Genomic DNA, 23,105 nt, shown 5'->3' with positions numbered 1-23,105 from the left:
GGACTCCGGATAAGAAGCCTTTTTCAGCGCTCTTAAGCCACTTTCTCAGCACAACTTACTATATGAGGATAATGAACTGCCCTCATGTTGGAAAGCATGTTGTGTTTAATGTTTAAAACCTCAGAAATCACATACACCAGCTGGAAAAAAAGGAACCAGTCTCCCTTCGCTGGCACCTTTTATTTCAGGCTGCTGCCAGATCAATCGCAGCTACTGCACAAGCCTAGATTTCGCCATAGTTTCTATGGCTAATAAGGTCTTTCTATTTGCACAGGGGAAAAGCGAAATACGCTATTAAAGGATTTCAAAATGCGAGCTCAGAAATCCCCGCCCTGTGCCAGGCGCGCCACTCTATTTTTATCTCTATATTTTATAGCGAGGACTGGGCGGGGCAAAGGATACGCCGATCTGATAGGGCAGGAGCAGAAAACAGAAGCGGGTCTTTCTCTGAACTCCTTTGCGCCCCCTGCCGGCCAACTTTCCCCCCCTTTCTGCGCTTGGATCCCAACTACTCAAAGATGCCTGCGCTCGATGATTGGCAGACACACCCGTTCTGGGATTTCACTGGCTGAAAGCGGGCAACACACTGAACAACCCCCCCCCCCCCAAACGAGATAGTTTAGATGTAGTAAAGAAGACAAGAGCATATCTGAGCGCGGGCAAAATGCAGGCATTCTAAAAATAGACCAGAAGGAGATTTTTCCCTGCTCCCTCCAGCATGTCTCTGCCTGGGAACTGGTAGCTTTCAGTTAGGAAAATGTGAGATCCTAAAATAATACTCCTGGGCCATAGGCAGGTGCCCCCCCCAACCAATACAAATCTGAGATTCTGCCCCCCCCCCAAAAAACCTACCCCCCCCCAAAACCTCCTGGCTAGGCCCATGTCCTGTGCGAAAGGCAGGGCAGCTTATCTTTTAAAGGAAACTAGGGCTTCGCTTGGGGAATAGTTTTCAGCAACAGAGGTCACATGGAACTGGGGTGGAGCCCCTCTGACCATGCGCAGAGTATAGGACTCAAATTTGTGCCAGGACTCACTTGGGCGCTCCAGAACTAGTTCTCGCTTCCTGCATGTAGACCTGCAATATACAAGTAAATAAGTAAATGAGAAAGAGTACTCTGGCCCATACACAGAATGCCTTTCCCTGTTTTTTCCAGCAATCATTCATGCTTTAATCTGCAATTGCGAGGCTAAACTACCCCTTTTCCCCACCTCTTCAGATAATATTTTCTTGGTTCAAATTTCACTTGTAGGATGAATTCGCTTGTGACCTTAGGCAAAGCTGTAATCTCTTGGCATCATATCTCGATATCTCTGCAATATGAGGACAGTAACCCTGGCGAGGATTACAGAGTTGTTGTGAAGATCCCCAAGAGAGCTGTTGATGGCCTACTGTCATCAAGGGAAGATTTGCCTCCATCATAATCACTCCCTTGCTTCAGAGGTCTTTAGTGAGAGTTGCTGGCTAGCAGGTGGCAGCTGAAATCACAAAACGTTGAGGCCAGGAGCAATTGGCTTAATAATCCCGGCATCACATGCACCCCATGTTATTTCTGTGCTGCCTGGTATTAGTTTTATTCCTGGAGTCTTTTGTAAGTAGGTTTGGGAGCTTCGTGAGAGGCTGTGAAGTAGGATACAGTTATTTTACAGACGTAAATGTGAACTGCTTTGAACTTCCCCCGGCTTGTACGAGTGCTAAACATGAGATAACAAAAAACGTTCGATAACGAAAAGGGTACCTTTCAGAGGAATGCATTTAATAATATTCCTTATAAACAACAATAGTACTTTATAAAGTGCTCTAGATAATATACAGCAGTATTCACAAAAGGACAATCATTCATCCTCCTCTTCATCCCCCCCTTCGCCTTCTTCAGCTGAACTCCTGCAAATGAAAAGGGAAGACGAGGTTAAAATTGAACCAATTGAACTGGATTCTACTCCGACGAGTGTTGCAAACTTTTCCCCCAGTGCCATTGCTGTGGCAGACTAAGAACTGGGACCCAGCCTTTTTGTTTTGTACTGCTGTTTCCGCTCCCCCCCAGCAGAAGTCTCCCCCCAAAAAAAACTCTGCCCCCTGTACCATAGCTGTCAACCTTTTCCTTTTTTGCAGGAAATTCCCTTATTATACCATTGGGAAACAGCAGGGAGGGTTGACAGCTATGCCCTGCACCCCCCCCCAAAAAAAAGCTTAACAAATTTAGGGGGCAACAACTTTGGGCTGCTTTCCCCAACAAAAATCATGGCTACACCCATGCAAATACCCTGTATTCCTTCAAAGGTAGGGATATCCAGAGAAAACTCCTTTCCCTACTATACGTCTTTTATCAGTTCGGAACTAGAGATGGAGAATACAGAGAGATGAAGGCAGGTCGTTTGAAAGTGGTGTCGCTGCTCAGAATGTGCGCACATTTTTTGCCTCCAGCCAAACAGGTTTTGCAGGTTTATTGCCTAATGCACGCACACACACAAACACACACTTGCAAAACCTGTTTGATCAGAGAGTGGGATGCACAAGAAATGTGTGTCTACACTCTGGGATGGGAAGCCTCTTTTTGCACACTTCCAACTCTTCCCCCCCCCCTGCTTGTCTCTAGGTTTTAAGTTTCCAGCGGTTCTCCTGACTTGTCTTTTAAACAAATATATACTGGAGATCCAATTTAAAAATAAATAAATGGAAAAGACTCCAGTTTGCTTAGAGAGAGATGCACAGCATCCCGCGTCTGGTTTGCAAAGAAGCCACGGAATGCAATTCTGCCAGAAACAGGTCATGTGCATGAAAATGCGGCGGGAAAGAAATTGTTTCTTTGCATAGCACTTGCAAAATGTCTGGCACCACAGCACCAGAAAGACAAAAACCTTCCTGCCAAACAGAATAAAAGATGGGACTGGCTGTTGATCAAAGGAAGGGGGCCGGGCGGGAGGAAATCACCTTCTCCAGATATTATGAAGCAAGTACATGTTTCGATTTCTGAGCCTCTACGTTAAATGAAAAAATCCATCCAATGGCACCCAGAAGTGGACTGCTTCTGCCTCCCAACTTACTCCCCAACCCCTCCACAACTTCCTTTCCTCCACAGCTCAGTTCCTTTCTCCTTTCCCAGTACTGCGTGTTGCTTCGTTTTGTTTCTAACAATAACTACATTCATAAGATAGGAAGACCTTTGCACAATTATCTGCGCTTTGAAGATCGCGCATCTGCAATAGGATGCATTATGTAGCCGAGCTCTAAAAATCAAACAATCTTAAGCAGGGCTGGGAAAACTTTTCTCTGATTGAAGGCAACCTTTGGGGCACATACAGCAGTGCTGGGTGGGGTCAGAGGCAAGAGTGGGGAAAGCAATAAATGCAACATTCGCAAAGTAAGCGAGTTTCTGCCTGCACTCACATAATCCTCTCTATCCTCCATCCAGAGAACCAAGAATCCCAAGGGCCAGATATTTGGCCCCCAGGCTTGAGGTTTGCCCACCTCTGGTTTAAATGGAAGAAGGAACTGACTCTGGCATTACTTACGGTTTCTTTGACCCACTATCATCCTCTGCCCCTGAAGACCTGATGAGCAAGAGAGAAAAGCAGGAGTTATGTCACTGCAGCTGATCAATGCATCCCCCCTCCCTCCCTCCCTCCCTCCTTCCTTCCTTCCTTCCTTCCTTCCTTCCTTCCTTCCTTCCTTCCTTCCTTCCTTCCCTCCCTTCTCCTAAATTGCAGCTGTGTGTGCTTTTACTCCATGTCATGTTCATGACCACATTTGGGGCAGTGGAAAAGGGCAACTTTTGGATTCCAAACGCAGTAGGCAGATGAAAAGGGGACCGGGTTCCTGCCCCTTTAATCGTTATAGAGCAGAGCGAAATTTCAGACAGCAACGAGCGATCCTTGCTGAAATCGCCTCTTCTGCATAGCTAGAAGCTTTGTCCTCTTTTTTGCTTCTGGACACTCCTAATTCCCAAGGTGTGGAAGCAATAGTTGCTGTTCCCTCGCAGCTTGAAGCAAACTGAGTGCTGCGAAACAACCCACATCTCTGAGCACTTTCCAATTGACCCTCTCCGTGTCAGAAATGGAGATATGAAAGTGAGGAGCTAAATGGCACTTTAAAAACCTAGGTTGTGGGCACAACAACGGAATGCCTGGGCGCGCTTTTTTATAGCAAGAACACAAAGCTGAAAATGAATGAACTGCGGCTAAAATATTACGTTCATTTTTCACACGGTCTAGTCCTTCCACTGCCCACCCCACTAATATTCTTAAGGGGGTCTATTCTCCAGTCTTCAGAGAGTAGCTGGAAATGAGGAGGTAGAAAAAGGTCCTCCTTTCCTTCCACTCTGCAGTTTTAATCTGAAATCTTAGGCGCAGTACTGCGCCCAGAGCTCAGAAACTACTTGCGCTAATGAAATTCCCTGTCGCAAAAACACACCTAGAACAATGGGAATTTTGAACACTGGACCCTCTTCCCTTCCCTAATTTGATTATCCAATTTAAACTTGTCTTAAAAACTGAAGGCTGTTCAGGAGCACTAGATTTTCGCCACTAAGATATTCCGTCCTAGAAACTTGGGAGCGGGGGGGGGGCCTCAAAGCAATCCCCCCATTTGCCTCTTTACAGATTAAGTTATTTTCTTCCTATGGTTTTTGGGGAACAGATCCCTTCTCTTATTCTCCTTTTTCTTTTTAAAGGAAGAAGAAAATGTGCTGCAATGCCATGCAAAGCATCCTGTATTAAATTGGGGGGAGGGAGATGAGTGGAGATGCGCATATCTGATGTCTTTTAAAAATATATAATCTGGCGAGCCTTTCCTGTAGCAGACTGGCTTACAGACCAGCTGTAAAATTAGATTGTTAAAAAGCCCAAACGTTTGCTAGTTACTTACTCTGGCTTCGGAGCTGGAGGTGGAGGTTCTGGCGCCCTGATTAAGAGTTAAAAAGGAGATGTTAAAGAGGGTCTGCTGCATCTAGGCCATCTTCCTTCCTCAATATGGTTTACTTGTTTTTGGTACTGCGGGATGCTTTGATCAATTCAATAACCTAAGCAACCATTCCTTCTTTTGCCTGAGAAATCCTATACATCTTCAGATATAGTCGTACCTTGGAAGTCGAACGGAATCCATCCCGGAAGTCCGTTCAACTTCCAAAACGTCCAGATACCAAAGCGCAGCTCCTGCAGACAATCGGAAGCCGTGGAAGCCCCGTCGGACGTTCAGCTTCCAAAATTAGTTCGCAAAAAACCAGAAACAGTCACTTCCAGGTTTGCGGCGTTCAGGAGCCAAAACGTTCAACTTGCAAGGTGTTCGGAATCCAAGGTACGATTGTACAGTCAAACCTCAGTTGTCAAACGTAATCCATTCCAGCAGACCGCTTGACTTCCAAAATGTTCCGACAACCGAGCACGGCGGTTGCAAGGGCTTCTTGCGCTCAAGCGGAAGCCGTGTGGGATGTTCGGCTTCCGAAAGACATTTGAAAACTGGAGCATTTACTTCCGGGTTTTCGGCTTTCGGGAGCCGGAACATACGATAACGGAGTCTTTCGGGAACCGAGGTTTGACTGTCCTTCAAGGAAACTTTACCCACAAGGCTGATTCCTAGTTCCATACTCAATACAGCAGCCTGTGTCACATGCAAATTGATAAGGATCAAAATGTGTGCACCCCAAAAATAAGCTTTGGATCAACTCAAACGGCAAATTCCAATGCAACGGAGACTGCTCTGAATAAGACAGGCTAGCACAGGGGTCAGCAAAGTTTATCTTGCCTGGGCCGGATCGGTCCTGTGGAGACCCCTCCGTGGGCCAGATCATGCCCGCGATTATTGGCGTCTGCATCTGTGCATGCACAGATGCGATTTCCGGTGGCGCGGAAGCGAGTCCCCGCGCCACACTGTGCCGGTTTAGTGAGCGGGCAGCTCAGTTCGGGGGCTGCTCTTGAGCCAGTCAAATGACCTCTGTGGGCCGCTTCCGGCTCATGGGCCTTAGGTTGCTGACCCCTGGGCTAGCATAATCCCTACGGCCTTTTTTGTTTTTTTTGTTTTTGTGTAAGCTAATACAGGTCACTGGATGGACAAGCACCCAGATCCTCATTCAGTTATTTAAAACCCTTTGGTATCTACCTGTATCGAAAAAGATAGGCATGGGAACAGCATGCCTGAGAATGACTTGGGTAAAATTAAGTACTGGACCAGACATGTGAGGCCATTTGGTAGGGGACAGACAGCCTCCAGATGGTATGGATATGCTGTTTGGGAAAATGCCTCATCCCATCTGCTTTTTCACTGATACATTCTTCTTTAGCAGTTGTTTGTGTGGGGGGCAGCAGATATGAGACTTGCACCGGAATGAAGCAGTGGTCTGGACCTGATCCACACGTTTTCACATACGGAAGCATCTCCTGACTGTTGAGGTGTATCATTTGGGATACATCAAAGCTTATTTTAGGGAGTGCTTTGGGCTGGAGAGAGTGCCGGTGCATCTCAAAGAGACTCATGGAGGTCTGTGATAGGGGTAGCTTTGGAGTAAAGAGGGATGCAAACTTTAGTGTTGGAATAAGGAATTGGTGGTGGGGTGGGGGGAGAGAACCAACTTTAGCTTGGTTCCATAATACACCCACACCACATAAATCTAGTCTGCAGAAGAGCTGCATCTATTGATTGGCATAAGATTCAGGGCAGATGAAAGAAAGTGCTTCTTTGTCGCACGACATGGAATTAACTCATGGAATTCACTGCTGCGACATGCTGTGTTAGCCGCTGGCTCGAGCAGATTTCAAAGGGCAGATTCGTGGAGGTATCAATCAGTGGCCACCAGGCATTGTAACTTAATGTAACCTCCATGAGCCGAGGCAGCGTATCTCGTTATGATGGTTAACGTAGTAACACCTTCCATGCGCGTGGTGCATTGCAAGGAATGAGAGGGGCAGGTCTCTGCCCCAGGGAACATACAATCTATAACGGACACAAAGGAGACAACAGAGGAAACAGAGGGAATGGAGAAAGGGGGGAAAGGAGGAGAAGAACGCAGAAACACCAGTGTGGAATGTGCGGTTCTTCGAAAAGCAGCATCTCTTCAGGACTTCAGGCAAGAGTCTAAAATCAGGGCAAAAATGTTGATTCGCACCAGCCTCTCTCTCTCTCCATTAATCTAGGGACACCCACACAATGACTTTCCCAACCTAGTGTTGTCCCAAACCTTTCCCCCTTTATCCCTGGAAAGTCCAAAACAGCCAGGATAAACAACAACAACAACAACAACAACAACACATTCAAAGGGGGAAAGATTTGGGACAACCTGAGGGGAGGGGTCCACTTTTACTCTGGTGTGATCCTTAAATACACTGGGACGCAGAATACCCTACATTCGGATGTTGTGCAGGGGGCAGTAGACCCGGAGCGCAACAGATCTGCTTAAGTATGATTCAGATGCCAAGCAACTCAGGTGTCTTGCTGATGGAGCTGTCAGCCCTCCAGGTTGTACCCTAATGCCTAGCTGCAAGAGGAAAAAGTTAGAGCCAAGGCTGATAATTCTGCGGTTGCATAATAATACTCACAGTTTCTTTGAACTGGCCTTTTTAACAGGGGGCTCTTCAACTCTGTCAAAGCAAGAAAAACAGAGGTTAAGGGAAGTCGATTGCACTCGAGGATTGCACTCCCTTCACTTTCCTCATGGTCACCACATAAAAAGCCGGCTACGAATACAGCAATTTATTTGAAGCTGCTCGTGACATGAGCTGTCCTAGATAGGTGTGTTGTAAAATTGGGCACAGGGGAAGGTATTATGCCACACCACACCCAATTACCTGGGAGCAATTCCCTTGGAACACAATGGAGCTTACTTCTGAGTAGCCCTCATGAATAGGGTCGCGTTGTTGTTTTTTTAAAAAAAACATTGTAGGTGTATCGGGCAACAAGTTCTTGACACAATAATAGTGTGTCGGCGTGGATTTATTCTGCTTTAGTTTGTTTTGTGATACTTCCCAGGTACTACCACATTATATTTGTCCAGAGGGGCTGAAGCACCACAAAAGCAGGACGAAAGCAAACCAGAACTTCTGCGGTATAAAAAGCTAGGGGATTTCAGCAGGAAGTTACAGGATAGGCATTGCCTGGAAATGAAGCAGCGTTACTACCCCAAAAACATTTGCAAGCACAAACGGTATTGAATGCGAGTTAGTGTACGACCTCCAATAGCACCATGAGCGCAAATCAGCAAGAATGTGCAGTAAATAAGAAGTCTGAAGGGGTCCTCAGTTTAACTTTAAGTGGGGCTTCAGACCATGCCTTGCCAAAGCCCCAAACAAGCCCCTCTTCACTTTTTTAACTAGCCCTTCAGACTACGTTGACATGGAATGATAGCAAAGGCCGATTGGACTAAACTAGCTAATACTAGTTTCCCTTTCCTTGCTAAACAACAGGAGAGCCTTGGAGACTGATTCGGTTTAGCAGAGCAGAGGAGTGGAGTGTGAGATTCAGCCCCGTCTTATCCATAGGGGCTACTGGCGCGGCGCGGCACGCCAGGGCGCCGGCCCCACCAGGGACGCCCCCGCGAGCTCGCTGGCATACCCTGGGCCCCTTCCCAACCCGCCCCCGCCCCCATGGGCGGACGGGCGCCGCCGCCGCTGCCACCCATGCCGTTCCCGGGCAGGCTGCGAGCCAGCCACCCTCACCTCCCATCCTGTACGGGGAGCCCCAGCTGGAGCGCTGGAAGGGCGCGCAGAGCCCTGCGCTGCTCCAGCACCACGCACCTCACCCCCCCCGCTTGCCCACCCCCCCTCCCGAGGGGCAGCCAGCGCGGGAGGGAGGTGGCCCCAGAGGTGGAGAGGCGGCACACCAGGGGCGCTGGAGGGATCGCTGCGCCACGGCGGCCGATCTGCCTAAGGCGGCCCTGGTGAGATTATTCCCCTTCCCAAATACGTATTCCGTTAGGTGGCAGAATTCTTTTTGGAATACAAAACTTAAAAGAGAGAATTTTCGCATCATCTCTCGCTTTGCAAATCAGCAAAAGCACAAACTTAACTCTGTAGCAGCAGGTTGCATCCCGGGCGAACCCCAATTTTTAAACCTAGGGCATAACTAACAGCCCAGAGTCGTACTGCAAGGGGGTACTTACACTTTTACTGAACTGGGCGGCTTTTCCACAGGGGGTGGTTCCCTGGAAAACAGAGAAGAACAGAGGTTAGGTTGCAGCTTGCTGCTGTGTGGCAGTCAGGTCTGAAAGGTTTCGAAACTTAGCACAGTTGGAACTCCCGTTTTTCACCAACGGGATTTCCCTGTATGGAGTTTTCAACGCATTTCTAACGGAATCACTTCTTTGATGCATCTAGATCTAGTTTGAGTTAAGACTCTGGCTCAGGCATGTCCAAAGTCCGTTTCGTAGGCCTAAACCGGCCCACCGGTCGATTTAATCTGCCCCCCGTGACAGTATATGTCCTGAGGTAAAACTGTAAGAAAAGCTGAACAGCTCCAATCCTTGAAAAAGCTCAACAACTGTGGCCGGCCCTCACGCATGTTCACTGCATCTAATCTGGCCCTCTTTGAAAAAATAATTGGGCACCCTTGCTCTCTGGGTGGTTGTTTAAAATGCTGGTGCAAAGTAGCACTACGCAAATTTGGCCTGTGATGGTTCACTTCTCACAGCTAGGATTTGGATTTGGTTTAAAGCAGAAAATGAAATTGTGCAAACGAGGCCGTTTGGCATGTACGTATTTCTTTATTGCGCCCAATCTAATTATCTATCTATCTATCTATCTATCTATCTATCTATCTATCTATCTATACCGCCCTATACCTGAAGGTGTCAGGGAGGTCCATATAAAATATCAAATACATAAAATCAAAACAAAAACAACAACCCAATAACACCCCCCCCCCAAAAAAAAAGAGCCAGCATTTTAAAAAGGGTATAGGATGTAGATCAAGTCAGGCAAAGGCCTGGTTAAAAAGGAACGTTTTTGCCTGGTGCCTAAAGGTGTATAGTGAAGGTACCAGGTGAACTTCCTTGGGGAGAGCATTCCACAGACGGGGAGCCACTGCAGAGAAGGCCCCGTTCTTGTGTTGCCACCCTCTGGATCTCTCGAGGAGGAGGCACACAAAGAAGGGCCTCAGAAGATGTTCTCAGGTTCTGGGTAGGTTCATATGGGAAGAGGTGGTCCTTGAGGTATTGCGGTCCTGAGCTGTTTAAGGCTTTATAGGTCAAAACCAGCACTTTGAATTGGGCCCAGAAACTAATTGGTAGCCAGCGCAGCTGGACCAGGATCGGTGTAATATGCTCAAACATCTTGCTCCGGTGAGCAACCTGGCCGCTGAATTCTGCAGCAGATGAAGTTTCCGAACAGTCTTCAGAGGCAGCTTGTCGCTTCTGCAAGTCTGGGGCAAGTGGGGAGAACAAGGATCTATGCCAGGGTGGTCCAACTTTTCATACTAAGTGGGCCGCAAGAGTACTTTGGCACAGAACCCGTGGGCCACACACTGCCTTCTCACTCTGGGGGCAAGGAGCAAGGCCAAAATTTGACACACACCCCAGCTCTCCCAAAGCCAGCTATGCAAGGGAAGGCATAGGGTTTGGGGAAGGAGGTGCAAGCCTCTGGCAGGGTCCTAGAACCCTCCTACCTCCTTCCTAAAGCTAGGAAAGCGCTAACTAAGTTTTGGGACAGAGGCTGGAGGACTCTAGGACCCTGTCAGAGACTTCACCCCTCCTTCCCAAAGCCCAGAGCCTTACCCAGCTCTTATGAGGGCTCGTGGGGGCATCAAATGTTGCCAAGGGCCACAAGTAAAGCCTCGAGGGCCACATGTGTCGGACCTCCCTGAACTATAATAATTTAATAATAATAATTTATTATTTGTACCCCGCCCATCTGGCTGAGTTTCCCCAGCCACTCTGGGCGGCTCCCAATCGAGTGTTAAAAACAATACAGCATTAAATATTAAAAACTTCCCTAAACAAGAATACAGGTGAAACTCGAAAAATTATATCGTGGAAAGGTTCATTTCTTTCAGTAATTCAACTTAAAAGGTGAAACTAATATATGAGATAGACTCATGACATGCAAAGCGAGATATGTCAAGCCTCTGTTTGTTATAATTGTGATGATTATGGCGTACAGCTTATGAGAACCCCAAATTAACAATTTCAACTTGGGGGTTTTCATCAGCTGCACGCCATAATCATCACAATTATAACAAGCTTGACATATCTCGCTTTGGTTGTCATGAGTCTATCTCATATATTAAACTCCAGTAGCTAATGAAAACAATTGCTTACATAAATGGACTTTTCCACGATACTGTAATTTTTCGAGTTTCACCTGTAGTGCTGAAGTCTCCACGTCTTTGATTAAGTATGCCCTGACTGATCAAGCAGGGCACTGTGGTTTATCAGCTGTGCAACAGGCAGAAATGCAAAGGAGGAAGCCTTTCCCATTAAACCGAGCTGAGAAAACTTGCATCTGCTGAACTTCTGCTGGTTACACAGCTGCCAGGAACGGAAGAAGACGAGAAAGGAAGGCAGCTGCAAGTTCATACCAGTCTGGTTGCAGCTCATTCATTTGTACCTTGATTTGGCCCAGTTGAATATATCTTCCTCGTCCGAGGTGTCTTCATCGTGCAGTTTACCAATCATGCTCCTCCTCCGAGCATCATCCAGAGGCTGATACATGTCTTTGAGCCAAAGAGGCTTGTCGACAGAACCCTGAGAAGGAAGAAGGGGTGTGAGAATGGGTCACAAAGCGAGGGAGCCCTCTGAGAGTTAGGACTGATCAGAATCAACATGCCTGTTGGCCTCTCCGATGTTGTTGGGCTAATACAATTCCTATCATCCATGACCGTTACCCAGGATGGCTGTGGCTGATGGGAGTCCAACAGCATTTGCAGCACAGGTAAGAACGGGGGAGATTCCACATTTTAACGTGAAATTTCCTAATTCGAGCTCCCCAAACCGATATGCCAACTGAAACGCGGCAATCCTACGCAATTAGCATTCTGCACATTTCGCAGAAGGGTTCTCCCACAAATATGCATATATTAAAGGGATAGTGCAAACATGATTTTTATTAGCCAAACATGGGCTTGAGATGCTTCTGTTCAGAAAACTGCATTGAAATAACGCATACAGATTTTTGCACACACATACAATTGCAAACAGATGCAGAAATTGGGCAAACTCAAGTTAAGATTGGGAAAATGAGAAACGGGAAGAAACGGAAACTGGCAAAATCTTGAGAGGCAGTCATATCTCTCATTGTCAGAGCTGGAGACAAACAAAAGCAGATCACTGCCTCCATCATTCCCAAAGGACTCCCGGCTGTTCACTGACACCAGATCAGGGTTTCCCAAACTTGGGCCGGCCAATTGTTTCTGGACTACAATTACCATCATCCCTGATCACTGGTCCTGCTAGCTAGGGATGATTGGAGTTGTAGTCCACAAGCCGCTGGAACCCCTAGACTAAGTGCTTAGTAAGGGAAATAAACTGGGGCTTGCCCAAGGTCACACAACGCATCCCTAGTTCAGATGGAAACGGGGACCTAAATCTCTCAGGCCCAATGAGACAACTTACCTGTCTGTCGCCTTTCTTCCTTCTGCCCAGAAAGGTCCTTTAATGTAAAAAAAAAAAAAAGGAGAAATGTGTGTGAATGGTATTAGTTCTAGGAAGATGTAAAATACCTTTTTGATTGTGTGTGCAGATACCTTATGAATGAGCAATAAACAAAATTTTGAATCTCAGTGCAATGCTTTACGAATTCTTAAATTTGAGGTCCTGGTTTTAAAATGTAATGTCTGGCATTTGTACACTTCTTCAGCAAACGTTTCAGGTACTTTTTTCACATTAATGTGAGAGAGATTCAGTTTGGCAGCATAAAGCTGTCCTGGTTACTGGAAACACCTGAAAATGAGACATGAATCTCTCTGTCTCCCTCTCTCAAAAGCCCTTTTCAATTGTTAGGGCTGTTCTCTGTATGCACAAGGAACATGCAGATGGCAATAGGTCCTGCCGTCACACACTGAACTTCGAGACGGATGTCCGAAATGCGCCTCCATGCATACTGCAATAGGTGCATAGACAATAATGCTTCGACTTGCCTTCCTGAACATATGGTATACAAAATTACTCTGAAGTGACTAAAGTCCACCTAAAATGTAAAGGTAAAGGTACCCCTGACCGTTAGGTCCAGTTGTGGACGACTCTGGGGTTGCGCGCTCATCTCGCTCTATAAGCCGAGGGAGCTGGCGTTTGTCCGCAGACAGCTTTTGGGTCATGTGGCCAGCATGACTAAGCCGCTTCTGGCGAACCAGAGCAACGTACGGAAATGCTGTTTACCTTCCCGCCGGAGTGGTACCCATTTATCTACTTGCACTTTAACGTGCTTTTGAACTGCTATGTGGGCAGGACCTGGGACTGAACAATGGGAGCTCCACCTACAGACCACCAACAAATTCAAAATTTGGCACACACATGACCAATGATACACTGATTACTAGACCAGTTTAAAAGGAAGACATTGGCACACCTCTCCGTAGAAACATGGGGTTTGAGGTGTGTCAAAAGGCTGCTAAGGCAGGGCGTGTTGAATTTTCCAACTTTGAAATTCCCCAAATGAGGGGGTGCTGAAAAGTCGTAACACGACTTGGGAATTCAAAATATATTTTGGTTAAATTAATATAATTTAGTTCTGTTTGGTGAGTAAAATGTGTGTAAAAATTACGCAGAAATCATTTTTAAATACCAAGTGCTTGCAGTTTTATAGTATATATTATTTGCTTAAAGGTAAAGGGACCCCTGACGGTTAAGTCCAGTCAGGAACGACCCTGGGGTTGCGGCGCTCATCTCGCTTTACTGGCCGAGGGAGCCGACGTTTGTCTGCAGACAGTTTTTCCGGGACATGTGGCCAGCATGACTAAGCCGCTTCTGGCGAAACCAGAGCAGCACACGGAAACGAACCGCTGACCTTCCGACCGGCAAGCCCAAGGCTCAGTGGTTTAGACCACTGCGCCACCCGTGTCCCGCTTATTTGCCTATTATTTCCAAAAGCGGTTTGTCTGGTTCTTCATCAAACATACTTAACAAGCTAAATGTTATCCAAATCACAAAAATAATAGCAGATTTGGATTCCTCACACCCAAAAACGTATTTTTAAGACCCCTCACTGAAGAAATTTGTACAAATTAAGCTTCACACCCTAAAATGACACATCCTACTGCTAAGGGCTAAAGTTGACTTGTTCTTAAATATGTAGCAGGCAGCTGCAGTGTAGGACTTGATTTTCCTTAACTAATTGTGGGGGGGGGGGGGGCAACTAATTGTTGTTCTCACAGAGGAAGGGATAGAATCCCTGGCACCCAAATCATGAGCTTGAGACTGAGTCCTGCGTGCATAAATCTGAATTGCAGAGAACTAAGCATTCCTGGGGAAGAATTACCGTTTTTCAGAGCCGTCCTTTGATTTAGCTGCCGAACGCTGAGAGCAGATCTGTTTAACAAGAAGAGGAAGAAGCGATTGTGACTGACTCGAGATTCTAAGATTACTCACAGGTGGGTAGAAGGAATGACTGGGGTGGCCAAGCAAGAGACTAGTTTGTTGTCATGCCTATAATTATAATTGTTATTACTATTATTGCTTATTCTATTTATATGTCACCCTTTATCCGAAGATCCCTGGGCAGTGTACAGCATTAAGAACATAATAATAAACACATAATACAGAGCATAATAATGAAATAATCATAATAACAGTCTCTCTCTCTCTTCCCCCCCCCAACCCACCCCATTTAACAGGCCATAGATTATTTAATGACAAAGGCCTGGCTAAAGAAGAATGGCTTTGCCCGGCATTTAAGACACGTAATGATGGCGCCAGGCGAGACTCTCTGGGGAGAGCATTCCGCAGACGGGGAGCCAACACAGCAAAGTCTCGTTCTTACATTGCCACCCTCCAAACCTCTCAGGGAGGGGGGACATTGAGATGGGCCTCTGATAACAAGCGCAGGGTCCTTTCTATTTAAAAGAATGGAGCTACAGCTCAAAGCTGCTTGGATACCTCAATCCTACTCCCTGTTGTGAAGACGTTTGCTGCAGTCATTCATTCTGTTCCTGGTCTTAGCCTTGACATTATAGGAGCAGAATACCCATTTCAGAGGAGGGGTGTGTGTGTGGGTGGGTGGGTGTTAGGGGTGGAGGAGGAAATTGATTAAATTGACATTTAAATACAGTGCAAATTCACACTTTCTGAAATGGTTCATGAGCCAAAACAAAACTATGCTTCAAAATTCACAGTTATCTAAATTTTGCAATGCAGTTCTCCAACCCAACTGTGTTTAGGGGGGGGGAATGCATATATTGGGGGGATGTGGGCATAAAAATAAACATATTACTGAAAACAACAAACAAAAATGCATTGTATTAACGGCAAAAATGTGCACATCAGCCGAAATTGGGTATGCAAATATGTTTAATAAGAAAATTGCACTAAAATACTGGTGAATTCTCATGCAGATTTCTTTTTTTTAAAAAAAAGTCACTAATTGCTGTAAAAAGTGGAAAATTGCATTTAAGACTGGTCACTAATTGCTGTAAAAAGTGGAAAAGTGCATTTAAGACTGGAAAAATGAGAAAATAAGAGAACTCAAATTGACAGATCCTTCATCCTTTATGTGTAACTCTGGCTTAAATTAAGGTGAAGAACAAGGTGTTATAACCAGCAGGGTGTTAGTCCTTCCACAGCAGCAGAATATAGTGTGTTTTGGGGATATATGCTACCCATTCAAAGCAATGGAATATATGGCAAGTTGAGAGATCAAAATAAGAATTTTTAAAACAACAACCACCACCACCACCACCACCACCACAACAACAGATATTTAGCTTACCTCAATCAGGCAAATTACTGCAATGATAATCATTATCACAGCTGTCACTGAAATAGCCAGCAACAGCTTGTTGCCGTACCCATATTCTGGAATCCCCTGCCTCGCTATCTGCAAAATTGGACAAAAGAAAGGAAAGTAAGGCAGCTGGCTTTTTCTGTGTTTCTCTCCGTCCCTCAGCCACAAACACTGTTTGAGGGTGGCTTGCACTCATACAAACACATAAAGCTGCCTTATACTAGAATCAGATTTTGATCCATGAAGCCCAGCCTATTGAATCTGGCAAGCAATGTCTTTCCTTATCGCCCAGGATATTTTTAACTACTGATGCCAGGGACAGAGGCCTGGATACAATTAAACTGGCGCACCAGCGGAAGCTGGTGCAATGAATTTTTGCTGATGCGATGAGGCTTCCCACTTCTTCCCTCTGCACACTCCCTGCATCTCCCCCAAATCTTCTCTGGAAGGTCCGGAGAACACCCTCCCAAAAAAAACCAGTGCAGGAGAGCAGGGGAATGATTCCACCTGACAAGCACAAATACTGGCAGTGCTGTCAAGTATCCCGTTTTCCCCGGGATTCTCCCTTATTTCAAGCAGTTTCCCGCTGCTCTCCCTTATTTTTTATTTCCCTTAAATTTCCCGTTTTTAATGGAAGCAGCTCCTCCCCTGCTGGCCAGGGACTGGGTGGGAAGACCTCGCCTACTTGGAGAGAAAAGCCTCAGCCCTCAAAGCAAGTGGGAGCCGTTTCCCGTGCTTACAGGGGGGTGTATTCCTCCCCCTGCATCAGCCCCTATCCGTTGCCGCCAATAGGGTTAGCTGGCTGGCGGAGCCTGGCTGCCTTTGAGCAGCTGCTGCTTCCTGTCCTGTTTTGATGGGATCAGACAAGACGACGACGATGGGGCTCCATCGCATGGAGCACATGGCTGCCCTCCTCTTTGCTGGCTGCCCTCCTCTTTGCTCCGCTCCGAGCCCGAGCCCGCTTGGAGTTTACATTGCTGCTCCACCCACTTTTGCTTCTTGCTCCGCCCACCACTGATATGTGACTGTCCCTGAGATACCGGTAGGTGAGACTGCTGATCCCTTATTTTCAAATCCGAAACTTGACAGCTATGAATACTGGCACCGACAGAAGAATCAGAGGAGCGCAATGCAGAATTCCTCCCTATATCTGGGTTCTTCTGTACGCTAACCATGTGGTTCACCACAAAGCTATGGGCCTTCTCAGAGCCAGCCAAGGGATCTCTGCCAACATCAATAATTTGTTGCCTCTCCTTTCTCCCTTATGAAGTGTGCTTAAAATGTAAGAACGAATCTTCCTAGAAACCTACACCAAATTAATCCCTGGAGTAAACAGACTGGGGGAGCACACCCAACTAAGCTGGGCATTGACCAGACTTCTGAGAGACCACTGGTAGGCTCACCTACACTTGCCCCTTACCTCAGTCTTAGTGGGAATGCAACATAAGCAGTCAAGTACATCACTTCCTGTTTGCCCAGAGTGGACACGCAGGGGGGGTGTTATTCCAGTCAGGAGGACTTCCTGTCACACCTGGTCTGGAGCATCCTCCCCCTGCGTGTGACCAGGTAGGTGGGCATGACCTTGGGAGACCCCATAAAAGGAATTGGTCACGCAGCCATCTCTCTTTTGATGCTCTCTTCCATTTTGGCTACTGCTCCTGATGTTGTCTGCTGGCTCTCTGCCAGCAGTACATGGGCCCATCCTTACAAGGATGTAAGCCACACTGTATCTGTCACTACAAGCTAAAGCCTGCCTTCAGGGATCATACTGTGAACTGAATGTGAGTAAACTTTTCATTACTTATAAGGAAGACTCTTGTGTCTTTATTCTTTTAGGAGGGAATCAAAGGAGTCTTACCAGGAATATACTCCAATCTGGGCATGTCAGATTGGATTGCTTAACTAAAGAGATTCAAACGAATCTGCAACTAGTTTCTTGCTGTGTAATGCGGGGAATGAGCTCTGCTATATATATATATATGTGACTCACTAGTGTGAGTTAGAAAGGATATTATTTAATCAATATGTCCTCTCCTACGATCCACAAAATCCCACAGTCTTGTGCAACTTTGGACTGTAGTCTTCAGATCACAACTTCCATCAGTCCCAACCAGCATAGCCAATGGTCAGGGACGATGGAATTTGCAACTCAATGACATCGGGAAAGCACCAGGTTGGCGGAAGCTGCCTTACCTCGTCAGAAGGTTTCCCCATGTTCCTTGGGCTCGACGTGGTCTTGTTGGCTGCATTCTTGGCAGACCAAAGGTACGACTTCCACAGGGAGGTGGTCTCCTTGATGTTTTCTCTCTCGCTGAAGAGCTTCATGAGGAGGCCTGTCCTGGAGATGAGCTTAGCACAAGCCAGCTGGATGGCGGGTTCTGTGCAGTCCATCTTCAAGATGCGGATCACGTGGGAGATGAGGTTCCTCACCGGCGCGTTGGGGATGAGCGGCTCCAAACGCTTGTTCAGCTCCGCTTCAAAGAGGTCGCCCTGAAGCAAATAGTCATCTGGAGCTGGCAAGAGCTGAAGTCGTGGGGAATACGTGGTCCTCTGCTCGTGGTGCTCCCAGTGCGTCTCTTGCGACAAGGTGATGTCAGGGGAGATCTCGTTCAAGGTTTCCGAGTCATCGGGCGGGGGCTTGGATTTATCTTCTCCTCTCATCAGCTGACTGAGCAGCTCCTCCTTCCTCAATATCTCGGACTCGAGGCGCTCCCGCAAAATTTCCTCCGACTTGTCTGTGGTCTCTTCACGTGGAGATGCGGCGGCAGGTTGAACCTCGACGGCAGGTTGAGCCTCGGCGGCAGGTTGAGCCTCGGCGGCAGGCTGAACCTCGATGGGCGAAACTGGGTTAGGTACTACTTGCACCTCCTCCTTCACAGCAGGGGTTTGCTCTCCCTGTTCTGCGCTGCTGGTTTTGTTGGGGTGCTTCAAGATAATAACTACCTTGCCTGTCATGTCTTCGGGATTTTCGTCCACCATGATGGAGGCGGTTAAGGGAGGGGACTGGGTCGGGTACTGTCCGGCGGAGCGTTTCCAAGAGGAACCGAGCGCTGCTCGGCGGAGTCGAGCCCTACGTAGAGGCTCTAGACCCCCGGCTAGCTTCCTCCACCTCTGAGGCCTAGCAAGGGAATCTGTGCTGCTTCGCTGCCCCACATGCTGCATAGTGGACCCTGCAAATTCTCGCCTCTCTCTGCCAGCCCTGAGAAACGACTCCACCCATCTTGGGGTGTTGCCACGCAAAGTTTCTCTTTTCACCCTTCTTAGGTGTCTTTCCTTCTCTTGGGCAGCCCCTACAGCAGGCTGTGTTGTCTGCGGCTCCTCCTTCTGAGCTGGCTGTGGCCCGCCTTGACTCTCCCTTTCGTCTTCTGCGATTTTTTCTTTGAGCGCCACCTGCAGCAAGTTGGCCAGCAGGTACAGCTTCTTCAGCTCGCTCTGGTCAGCCCACTTCACATCCAGGAGGTCCTCGCTTTTCAGCTTTTTGAAGCCCTTGACGGATTTGAAAAGGCTGGTGGGGAGTTTGTGGAAACGGAGGTCCAGGCGAGACCTGCCCCCAGTGGCCGTGAGGGTCAAAGTCAGGTTGGCGCGGAAAGACTTCTCGGGCATAATGTTCAGGGTGCTGTGGCTGTCGTTCAGCTTCCTGGTTTCCAACACCTTTATGACATCTTCTTGCATCTTGTTCATCTCCTCCTCTTTCTCTGCTCAGAGAAAGGAGAACAAGGAAAACACAACAGAGTTGTCCGGCGTCTATGAGCAGTGAGCTTTGGGAAGGGAACTTGGAAATGGGACAAATACATTGAAATCACAGGCTTCCCTTCAAGGAATCCTGAGAACTGTGAATTGTTCAGGGTTCCTGGGAATCATAGTTCTGTAAAGGGTGAGCTACAGTTCCCAGGATTCTTTTGGGGGGGGAGCCATATGTTATAAATGTGTGGTGTGAATGTGACCATTCTGTCCAGCTTGGGCTGAATATGGCCCCTGTTGCAACCCTATACCCTTCTACCTGGGGGTATGCCCCACTAAATTCAATGGGGCAAAAGTATGTGTGTGTTTTTTTTCCTCAGCCCTGTTGTTTTGGAGCAATGCTACTGCAAATCTAGCACCACTTGCACGCCTGTGTTTTATCTGACTACCCTTTGTGTTAGTTTCTTACAGGTTCTGTATTACTCTGAACCTGTAAGTTTTTAAATAAACCGTTTATTTCCCAAGAATAAGTCCATTTTCTTTTCCGGTTAAGTTTCCCTTTAGAAGGTCAACCACGGCCGATTAGAAATGTGGACGAAGAGCCTAAATACAGGATTCTGGGGGTAAAAAAAGATTGCACTTTGTGGATTTGTTTCGATTTTGGTGCCGGTTTGAACACTGCCGTTTCTGGCGTCATTTGTTAACGTGTTCCATTTCCCAACATTTTTCTCCCTTAGGCTGGGTTGCGCAATATACTTTTAAAGCGCATTCTTGCCCTCAAAGAATTCTGGGTAGTGTGGTTTGCCCCTCACAGAGTTACAATTCCCAGCAACCCTTAACAAACCACAAGGCCCAGAATTCTTTGAGGGAACAAATGTCCTTCACATTTGCTTTAAAGGTACCTCGGTTTTCAAATGTCTCGGAAGTTGAACGTTTCGGCTTTCGAACGCCAAAAACCCGGAAGTAACTGCTTCAGTTTCTGGACGCTTTTCGGAAGCTGAACGTGCTACGTGGCTTCCGTATTGTGTTTTCTGAATGTAAATGCTTCCAGAAATGCATGCTTTGGTTTTCGAACGTTTCGGAAGTCTTCCGGAATGGATTATGTTTGAAAACAGAGGTATAGTGTCTGCCCAGCCTTTGAATGAAACTAGACAGACAGAAACAAACATTTAAAAACAAACAAACAAACACCTACCACACAAAGTGAAGTTTGCGGTACATGTGTTGGCACAATCCAACTTGACCGACTCACACAAAAGTTCAATGTCGTCCTGAATATGGCAGAGGCAACAGGCCATCTTCTTGGGCAAGATGCTGCAGATAGAAAAACGACAAACTTCTTTAGCCTCTTCTCGTTGCAATTTACCAGCAATCTGAGCACAAACATTCCATGTTGGGGATAAAAACCATACCGTCTGCTAAGGCCCCCTACCAGTGCTGGATTTACGTATGAGCTAAACAAGCTATAGCTTAGGGCCCCACTCTCTTGGGGGCCCCCAAAAAAATTAAAGGAAAAAAAAACCATGGATGTACATTTCCAAAATATAAGATAAAGAACAAATAAAATAAAACCTACCGGTACATATGTGCAAATGGCTTTAGATACCTATTAGGTCCATAAATTACCATATAGCATATATTCAACACAAAAACAGTGACAATTTGTTGTTGACAAAGGACAGCTAGACATACATAGAGCCCTGTTACCTTCAGTAGCTTATGGCCTCATCAAACCTACCGGTAATTCCGGCCCTGCCGCCTACCCAGAGGTTTGAGTGACAACAGGAGGACCACAAAGGAAAAAGATACCATATTTTTTTCCATGTATAACACGCCCCCATGTATATTTTTGGGGACTCCAAATTGAGAAAATGGGGGAAGATTGTATCCGTGTATAAGACGACCCACAGTTTTGAACATAATGTTTAAATAAAAGAACCTAGTCTTATACATGGATAAGTACGGTAGGTAAGATAAGATTAGTTGCCATTTCCAGTTCTTCCTTCTCTCACTTGGAAAAGGGTCACACACGATACTTACAGAGTTTTCAGTTGCAGGCAAGTCCTGAGAAGGGCCTCCAATATCTTTGGGGTTACATCAGTGGCACCAAGGTCCCTGGAAAAAGGATGCGAGAGTTATTTGCTGTGCTAAACACCAAGGCATAAAGGTAAAGGTAAAGGGACCCCTGACCATCAGGTCCAGTCGTGTCCGACTCTGGGGTTGCGGCGCTCATCTCGCTCTATAGGCCGAGGGAGCCGGCGTTTGTCCACAGACAGCTTCCGGGTCATGTGGCCAGCATGACAAAGCCGCTTCTGGCGAACCAGAGCAGTGCACGGAAACACCGTTTACCTTCCCGCTGGAGCGGTACCTATTTATCTACTTGCACTTTGACGTGCTTTCGAACTGCTGGGTGGGCAGGAGCTGGGACCGAACAACGGGAGCTCACCCCGTGGCAGGGATTCGAACCGCCGAACTTCTGATCAGCAAGCCCTAGGCTCTGTGGTTTAACCCACAGTGCCACCTGGGTCCCAAGAGATATAAAAGGATGGAGCACCTTGCATAGAGGGTTTAATGAAACTCACTGGGTGACCTCAGTCTGGTCGTCAATTATGTCTTAGACTAAACTGGCCTACCTGACAGGGTTGTTGGGAGGATGAAATGGCATTAACCCCATGCCCGCTACCCCTGAATTCCTCAGAGAAAGGATGGGATGCAATTGTGAGAAGTAACAATGCAAAGCGTCAAAAGGCCATTGTTTCCACTGGGGCAGCTTCTACGGGGGGAAAGGGTTTGCTGCTTCTCAATTATACACAGCTCCACATCATGCAGAATGGGAAAAGAGAGAGCCAGAGGCTCAGTCCTTGCCAACCATCGGACAACACTAAAAACAAGAGTGCCTCAAAGCACATGCAGAGTTCATTTCTTTTGCCACTGACTAAGAACGGTCTGCCCCTATGCATCTGGGTGTGGAGAGCAAAACTTTCTGATAAAAGTTGGTAGCTTTGAAGCAAGCTTGAGCCCTCAACTCAGCCTGGCCTAGGAGTCATGCTTTCGACTGGCTATCTGGATTCCTGACACTAATTCGGGAAGTAAAAATCTATCATTTTGTGTCTTTCTCTCTGTTTCTCATTTTTTAAATCTTCAGTTTGCCACATTTCTGCATATTTTGCATTAAAAAACAAAACAAAAAAGGTCCTCACTCACCAAAACTTGTTACCGTTTTAGTGTGCGTTTCTCCTTACAGACACATTTTCGAAAGCATTTTTTCCAAACGTAATGCGTTCTTATATGTTGTTTTCACTAATATAATAATTTTTATGTACACTTTCCTTTAACATGGATACTTTGTTTTTATTTTTAGTTGGAGAACTGCATAGCTGTGTTTTGGTGCATTAAAATGTGAACCAAACCAAATTTCTCTCCCTTCCCTGTTTTACATTGGGCTGTTCCAGGTTTCTCAGTGATTCACAAAAACAACCTAAGCATATGATCAAAGGCAGTCAACAACTTCTTCTTCTTCTTCTTCTTCTTCTTCTTCTTCTTCTTCTTCTTCTTCTTCTTCTTCTTCTTCTTCT

At 46.7% G+C, this 23,105-nt stretch overlaps 1 protein-coding gene and 1 long non-coding RNA gene across 2 annotated transcripts; both read right to left on the bottom strand.

The window, feature by feature from the left end:
* Positions 1 to 1,733: 1,733 nt before the first annotated feature.
* LOC117059113 lies at positions 1,734 to 3,549 on the bottom strand. Its single transcript, XR_004427894.1, has 2 exons — positions 3,511 to 3,549; positions 1,734 to 1,882 (listed from the first exon to the last, which is right to left on the bottom strand). It is a non-coding gene; the product is annotated as an uncharacterized LOC117059113 (long non-coding RNA).
* Positions 3,550 to 4,839: 1,290 nt separating this feature from the next.
* On the bottom strand, positions 4,840 to 21,659 carry LOC117059302 (leucine-rich repeat-containing protein 37A2-like). Its single transcript, XM_033170932.1, has 10 exons — positions 21,571 to 21,659; positions 20,726 to 20,844; positions 18,043 to 19,544; positions 15,835 to 15,942; positions 14,389 to 14,438; positions 12,528 to 12,564; positions 11,524 to 11,660; positions 9,084 to 9,125; positions 7,525 to 7,566; positions 4,840 to 4,897 (listed from the first exon to the last, which is right to left on the bottom strand). The coding sequence occupies exons 2-10, from the start codon at positions 20,826 to 20,828 to the stop codon at positions 4,858 to 4,860; spliced, it is 2,061 nt and encodes a 686-aa protein (XP_033026823.1). The 5' UTR covers positions 20,829 to 20,844; positions 21,571 to 21,659; the 3' UTR covers positions 4,840 to 4,857.
* Between the last annotated feature and the right edge of the window lie 1,446 nt (positions 21,660 to 23,105).

This window comes from Lacerta agilis, chromosome 14 (genome assembly GCF_009819535.1).
Source record: "Lacerta agilis isolate rLacAgi1 chromosome 14, rLacAgi1.pri, whole genome shotgun sequence".
Lineage (NCBI taxonomy): Eukaryota > Metazoa > Chordata > Lepidosauria > Squamata > Lacertidae > Lacerta > Lacerta agilis.
This window is presented reverse-complemented; position numbering and strand designations above follow the sequence as displayed.